This window comes from Diadema antillarum, unplaced genomic scaffold, assembly GCF_040938485.1.
Source record: "Diadema antillarum isolate AM-2024a unplaced genomic scaffold, OU_Dant_1.0 seq00001606_RagTag, whole genome shotgun sequence".
NCBI classification, from domain to species: Eukaryota; Metazoa; Echinodermata; class Echinoidea; order Diadematoida; family Diadematidae; genus Diadema; species Diadema antillarum.
In genome coordinates, this window is record NW_027272319.1 from 320,449 (window position 1) to 328,788 (window position 8,340).

General features: G+C 39.6%; 1 protein-coding gene across 1 annotated transcript; it reads left to right on the plus strand.

The window, feature by feature from the left end:
- Positions 1-6,566: 6,566 nt before the first annotated feature.
- LOC139711064 (muscarinic acetylcholine receptor M2-like) lies at positions 6,567-8,108 on the plus strand. The gene has a single exon (XM_071622983.1). It carries the CDS (start codon positions 6,567-6,569, stop codon positions 8,106-8,108), a length of 1,542 nt encoding a protein of 513 aa, XP_071479084.1.
- The last annotated feature ends 232 nt before the right edge of the window (positions 8,109-8,340 follow it).

The window sequence follows — 8,340 nt, forward strand, 5'->3', positions numbered from 1 at the left end:
AAGTGAAATATGAAAATAAATGTGCTGGAACTGTTCACTGTGTCTGTAGTGTAAGACCAGTGCACTTTCTGTAATTCAATTCAATCAAATGCCAAGAAGCGACTAAAAATGAATTGTATGAATACGCGATAAGACATCTGATGTGTTGGCTCAGTGAGTAGAGCGGCTGCCCTCACAATTGGGAGGTCGTGGGTTCAAACCCCGGCCGCGTCATACCAAAAGACGTTAAAAGATGGGAGTTGCTGCTACCTTGTTTGCCGTTCAACAGTTGAAAAGGTTAGAGCAACGTCGATCTGGCGCTGCTCAGTGGCTGCCGGGCCCACGATCAATTGGGCAAAATGACTTTCCATTCTTGGACAATAAAATTTGGAGTTTTATATATATATATATATATATATATATATATATATATATATATATATATATATTATTATTATTATTATTATTATTATTATTATTATTATTATTATTATTATTTTCCCTGTAGACATGAGTTCTTGTAAGGCCAAGGGGTTAGATTATTACAGAAAAAATCGGCTCCGATGATAGTCCTACATTTTCATTAACCAATTATTTATATATCGACTTTAGGACCCTTTTTTTGTCTGCTCGTTTTGTTTTTGTTTTCTTACATTGCTTGTTCTCTTTGTAGGATCGTTTGTTTGTACTCATTAAGAAAAAAAAAAATCTAGCCAACTCTTAAATAAGTGAGGAAACCAAACAAATAATGATTACCACCGGTAAAATCAATTCTATGCGTGTGTTTCTTCAGAAAAGAAATGTGTAGAATCTCACATTTTCGTATAAGAGATGGCATAACTTGAATTAAGAAGATAGAAAATATAACAGAGAATAGAATCAAGTACTAGTATACCAGATAAACGTCGAGTATGCGGTATTAATGTACCGCCAAGAAAATCGGCGTCTGTCCAACTGTATTTGTTCCCTCTACGTTGTTTTACTTTTATAGTTAACCTCCAGCTCTCTTCTCCATCGCACGTTACACCGCACATGCATTATCGTGCTTCTCATAAACCTGTTCAGAAAATGCTGTCGGTATTAAATCACCGTTGGCGCGAATGATTGATATATAGCTGTCATAAGTATATATAAATTTAAGCGCACCTAGCAATGAAAATGGAATGGAATGAGTTGTTGCCTAGCTGCAGAAGGGAGAGTGCTCTAGGATTGACGGCGCCGTATACGTTGATGGGTTTCATGACACGCTGAACATTGCATCGCCAGAGCTGCGCCACTTTAGAAGAAGCTGAACAAGTAGTAGAAGAAGGAGAAGGAGAAGAAAACGAAAAAGAAGATGATGATGAAGCAGAAGAAGACGAAAGAGAAGAAGAAGAAGAGGAGGAGGACGAGGACGAGGAGGAAGAAGAAGAAGAAGAAGAAGAAGGTAAAAAAGAAGAAGACGACGACGACGAACAAGAAGAAAATGTGATGGCAATTATCTAAATGGTGAATCATCTCACAAATAGTAGATTCATTCTGTGTGGATCAAACTTTAATCATGTTAATGGCTCGTAGAGCTGGCTCCAATACCCTACCACTTTATTATTTTTCCAACGTGCTTGATGAGAAAGTATCTATAAAAAAGCACTTCACTTTATTAAATACCATTTCACAATACGATGTGCAGCTAAAATGGAGAGAAAAATGAGCTGCGATGAACGTGAGGGGTAATTTGAGTAATATAAAACGATTATGAAGATTTAATTTGTAATAGCGTTACCTAAATTCCGCAAGTTTCTGAGATACCTAGAATCTGCACGGTACCCATTATTAGACTACTGCAGACCATGAATGACATGACCAATGATTTTTCAAGTGTCACTGGTTAGGCAGAATGATGGTATTTCGAACACAAATACACCGAAACTATACTTGTATTCAACATTATGTTTCTATTCTTAACCCCATGGATGGTGTATTCTCAATTTTTTTTTCTTATATCCCATTATAATGTCTTACCGCTTTTCTTCTTCAACGAAGTACACAAAGAAACGCCAACACACATTCATTTGATGTGGTCAAGCAGTTTGATCAGAAATTGATTTGGTATGAATAAAACACTCGCACAAAACAACGAAATTGCGCGGTGTGCCTTCATCAGCACGTGATAAATTCCCCAAAGAGAAACATATTTCATTTATGCTGCAGTCGTGACTGTGCTTGGCATAAGTTGTTTCATAATTATGTGAAGCTGAATTGGGTTCAAGTACGTCTATCTATGATCTATAATAGTAAATAAGGTAAATGAAAAAAGGCGATCCACTAAAGTATCAGCTATCAGTCTTTGCATTTCCAGAGGATATATATTTGAACAAGTAAGATATTTTCCAAATCTGAAATGCTCCTACTCACACGATCTTAAAGGGGATGGCAAGTAACTGATCAGTGGCAATCAGTGGGAATGCTGGGGGATGATTGTTCCAATTCTTGTGGGATTCATTTAAGAGTACATTATGTATCTATTGTTGTGTGAAAATTATTTGCTTCAGAATGGTCTCATATTCAAGTAATGTGCAGTTTAATGTTTCCAGGTTATAGCGTGCCTGATGTACAGTGACGGGGCGATTAAACTGCACATTACTTGAATATGAGACCATTCTGAAGTAAGTAATTTTCACACAACAATAGATATATAATGTACTCTTAAATGAATCCCACAAGGATTGGAACAATCATCCCCCAGCATTCCCACTGATTCCCACATGATCAGGTACTAGCCATCTCCTTTAAACCTCACAGAACATGACACTCACCTCGCAACAAACAGCAGTGATACTGGTATACGTGCATACGACTACAAAAGGAACGCGGACTGTTACCAACTAATGATGTAAACTAAGGAAGTGATTTGATGAAGAATCAGTAAATGCAGGCGTAAAATGCACGCCAGAATATAAGAAAGAATGAATAATAGATACTTTAGAAAAGTAAAATTAACTAATACAAAGTACTCACATAGGCAAAAATAAAGTGTTTTTTTTTTTTACTTTTTTTCTGCGGACCTATACGCCCACAAGCATTTGCTGCTATGATAGGGTTCCCAGCACATAATCGTTGTCATCCAATATGAATGTATAACGTATACTCTAGACTGATTTGAATTCATGTTATGTCATATAATTATAGCCTTTATAATTATGTTGAATTTGCTCAATATATTGTGTTACATTTTATTGATCTCTGTGGATGTATGTTCCAAACACTGCATAATTTGTGTGGAAACTTAATAAACTAAATGAAAAACAATCGATCATATCAATGTTTTAAAAAAAAAAACTTTATTTTTGCCTAGATGTGAGTACTTTGTTTTAGTTAATTTTACTGCTCTTAATGAACTTTTTTTTCCTTTTTGTGTGTGAAATACACTTAGGGCTACTCTTAGAACAAAAGCGTACATTCGAATTCAAAGCAATAATCATTATTGCGCAATTGTTATGTGGTTGATGGGTATATCAATCTTGTGGCATATTTCAGTGACTCTTCTTCTTTCAACTTGAATGATAATAACACCAATTCCATGCCTGACATTCTATTGTTCTCATCGCAAAAACAGAGCGGGAAAGCATGGATTTTGGCGCCAACATTTTGTAACAAAACCAAGTGTTGTATTCACTTTGTCGTGTAACTCCATTCGATGTGTTCAATGTCTGATGCATATCATTTTTGTCTCCTTCATGACTATATGGCGTGACTATAATGGAAAATACATTATTTCCACAGTACTAGTATATCTACACAATGGAGCAGATACAAGTAATATGCTTGATTACATGCATGATTCAGTGACCACAATGCCCGCGATGTGATATATGATTCGATAGCTCCGACGCTGTCACTCCATCAAGTCTATCTTTAAAAATTCAGACATGACACCAGTTGTGAAGGATACATCTTTTTCCTATTCTCGTACACACACACACACACACACACACACACACACACACACACAAACACACATACTAATTTCGTCACTTCGTTGACAGAGCAGACAGACTTTGGCAGGTATAGGGACTGAGAGGCGTATCATGTTGTCATTTTGACCGAAAGGCTTTCTTTTAACCTGCCGAGAGAACCCCGAGATGGATGATAAAACCGATGTCAAAACCACAACACCCTTAATTTTGTCCTTTTCTATCTGTAGGTTTTGGTTGATCTGATGCTTGAATAATATCATCTCTTATTCAATATGTTTCTTCATGGTAAAATCCCCTATAAGTGTAGAAATCTTGATTGAAAACGCTCGTAAGAGTATTTTCGAGTTTGGTGTAAGAGCTGATGAAACTGAAGAGTTTACCGAAGGGCTTAATGCATCACACCTCTGCCATGATTATGTGTGCACAACTCCTGCTGAATATTACACAGGTTTTTCTTCTTAATAGATTCAGCATTAGAGTGCCTCATTAATTATCAACTGGCCGCATGGTCTCAATATGCTATTGGTCGTGTTGTCTTTACTTTGGCGCGGATATGACAAGAATTTAGACAAATACATTCAAGATCGCATTACTATCAATTACTAGGGGAAACGGGTCCCCAAGCAAACAATGAGCTGAAACATGATTTGTGTGATAGGAGGTAACCTTCGCGCTTTTGTATTGGTGGATGGAGGAGGAGGGGGGGGGGGTCGACACGGGTAAAGACGGTAGGATATTCCACATAGGCATAATGCCTATACGTCTTGCCTGTCTTTGAGATGTCACTGAGCTACACGACAAAGTCACGTTTTTAATTACAGCTTTAGTTTCTGAACTCACGCCTTTCTCTTTATTCGTCACGTAGGTCCTAGTTCCCTATTACCACAGGGAACACACACACAAACACACACACACACACACACACACACACACACACACACAAACAAACACAGAACCCACAGGCGCTTGATTTACAATTAAGTGAGATGATTTTATGGTGTAAGTATCAGCGAGAGCTGTAACTATATACTTTATAATTCAAAAATCTCGATTCTCCTGTAAATATGCACGCAGATATTAGCATCCACAACGATGTCGTCGGTTTGATGTGTCTACAGTGGACACGAGGAAACGAGTCTTCATGCTCTCCATGATCCAGGGTATGTTAAACCCGTTGCCACGGTAAGGAGTTCGGAAATTTGCTACGTGGTGACGTCATAAGAAAAACATAGAAAAGCATAGACGCACACACGCTCACTCAGCACTCATACTCACACGTGTGCACACAAAACACGAGCCCACGCACCCGCACCACCACACTAATTATGTGTGTATGTATGTAGGTATGTAAGGGTGTATAATAAGCGTGTATAGATAGAAAGAAAAAAGATAGATACGATTATTGCAGATGCCTCGGACGTGGTCGTTAAAAGACCAACACCTGTATATTTTCGCTCATTCTTGAACTTACAAGCGTCGACTGAGGGTATCATCTGTATTTTTCTCGATTGGGAAAAGTGGTTTCCTGCACAAGATAATTGTATTAGGTGCGTACATTAATTTTCTGATGGTCATTGTGTACTCTTACATCAGTAAAAGAAGATGTTCTGATTTTTCGTTTTCCAATTTGTTGAAATGTATATAAGTTTAAGGTAAAATTCAAGTTGTATGTTTTTTTTCCTCCTCTCAGTTTCGATTTGTCGTCGGTATTTATTTTCAGACCACCCTGATGGTGATGTTTGATTAATCTAGATATAAACGATGGGAATATTTTTGTCGTCCTGAAGAACAAAATTCCCCTGTATCCTCCGTAAAGTTACACGATTCTGTATGACGACTGCAACTTTTTGTAACTTTGCGATAACTGTCGTTTGAGTTTGTCGTCAGTTCGTATTGATGTTACATTTTAAAGTTGCTAGTGCATCGCTGATAAATTAATTCATCGCTAAAGAATTAGACACGTAATTACGTGTGTTTCATTGCACATAAAAGGGGATAATTATATCCTAACATTTCCAAAGTTTTAAATTTATATGAAATGTTAAATCCGCTCCTTTTTAAGTTTTCATGGTGCATGGTGGTCCAAAAGAGTAACTTTGAAACATCTGTTCTGGAGACATGTTCCGTGAAACCACTCTCAGGGCAAATAAAGAGTGTTCATTCAAACACATTCGTCTGCACATTCTATGGACAGGGTGGAACTATTTGACATTTTCGAGTTGGTATTGAAATCGTTTTAATTGTCAGATGATTCAAAATACTAATGCTACCAGAACCTCTTGACTTACATTTGTGAGAGAGAAGTTGTATACATGTGATAGTCACGTAATCCGGTAATTATTCTTTAACTCTTTGATTCCCTTACAGTGTCTGTGAAATCAAAAAAGTTATCAAAAGATATACCTTACGGGAATGCGGGCCATGGTATCAAAATAGAGTATACATGTATTCTTGAAGATTGCAACAAAATAAATATACTTCTGAAAAATTCTTAATTTTACAGGAACTTGGTATGAAGAAATAATCATCTCCTGGTCTTTATCTCGGTCTCTGCAGCTTCATGACATCCGATGTGTTTAGTCTTTATGTGATCGAGATAAGATAAAGTGCATGGATGCGATAGGAAGAAAGATGGCTAACCTGTCTAATTTCAATGCCTCACGGGACGGGGACGTGCCTGGGCCCAGTGCGACATTCAGTGTAGCGGTTTTCATGCTGTTTTTACTATCTTTGATAACCATCTTGGGAAACAGTTTGATTTTGCTTGCATTCGCCAGCGAGAAGAAATTGTGGACGTATCAGAACCACTACATCTTCAATATGGCAATTGCGGATTTGCTGATCGGGCTCACGTGCATGCCTCTTCGCGCCACAGTGTTTCTATTCAATGGGACCTGGATTTTTGGGGAACCCCTGTGCATCATCTTCATCGGCGCGCAAAACGTGATCCTTGGCGTGTCCGTCCTTGGGGTGGTGGTGATCTGCGTTGATCGCTACTTGGCGACATTCTATCCTTTAAGACATTACCGGAGGAAACGCAAGCGCACGGCGTGGATAATCAACATTCTCACATGGCTGATTCCTTTTTCTCTTTGGGCGGGGCTCAGCATCGCCTGGGACTTTGTGCGTCCCAACAATCAGCTAGCGTTGACCGGCTGGTGCATGCCGAACTATGCTCTGTCCGTCGAGACCAGCGTTGGTGTGGTCATACTTCGAGCTGTGTGTCCGTTCCTCTTCATGCTCGTTCTCTACCTGTGCATTTACTTCCGTCTGAAGATGGATCGAAACAAGCGCTTGGCAGCTCTTCTTGCTCAAACACAAGGCAAGTGGCGATCATATCCCAGTACGGCGCGGGCTAGATCAGTGGATGCGATTGACCGAGAATTGAAGCGGAGCGACCTTGGCTTTGGGCACCATAACATCCCGAAGACCAGACCGATCGGTGGGATAGGGATACCCGATCAAAATACACATTGTGGCAATGACCTACGACATGACTCAGAAAATGACACCTTCGAGGAAACCAACAGAATCAGAAGTCTTGGGCATGACTGCATCATATCAGCCATCACCTCTGTACACACGAGTTGTACCCGTGACCAAACAAAACTGGATCTATCTCCATCGTACAGCGTTCCCAAACATCATGATTCTCACACTTCTCCGAGCAACAAAGCAGCTGTTGGAATAAATCCGCCATCATCTACTACAGCGTCCTGTCCTGAAGTCGTTTTCCCAATTGGTACGTCCAAGAGAGAAGGATCCGAGCGGTTCGATGGGCGAGCATGTCTCGACACTTCTGCAAATGTCCCGACTACGATTGCCCTCTCCCGCACGCCATCGATGTCGAACGAATCCCTGCAATCCGAAGTCGAGCTCTCCCCGCGTCCCGCTCATCACGAGTCCGAGTCGAGCAACAGCAAGGCCATGAAGACGCTCACGCTGCTGTTGCTGGCCTTCTTCATCACGTGGTTTCCAAACTCAGCTTACCTGATCATTTATTCTTGCTTGAGAGATTGGCTCAACAGCCTACCCATCATGCCTGTTATTTCGCAAGTTCAGCAGGTTTGCAGATGGATATCCTACGCCAACAGTCTCATTAATCCTGTAGCGTATGCTATGGCCCAGCCTCTGTTTCGCCACGTTATCAAGAGAAAATTCTGCAAAAATTAAAGGCCGAAATGACAGATCGAATTCGCATCATTCATTTCTTCAGCGTTCATTTTTTGTTTGTTTGTTTGTTTGTTTGTGTCGCACCAATGAAAACGAGGGTACAAGGACTAGTGAGAAATTGTCATCATCTTTTTTTGAGGTTTTACAAACTAAAAAGAGAATACTATTTGAAGTAGCAAATAATTGTTCATGACAGGGCTCATAAAACATCTTAGCGATGATGACGTTAGCA

What these genes read in the sequence shown, in the direction of transcription:
- LOC139711064 (XM_071622983.1), top strand. Translation starts at nt 6,567, where the DNA reads ATGGCTAACCTGTCTAATTTCAATGCCTCACGGGACGGGGACGTGCCT.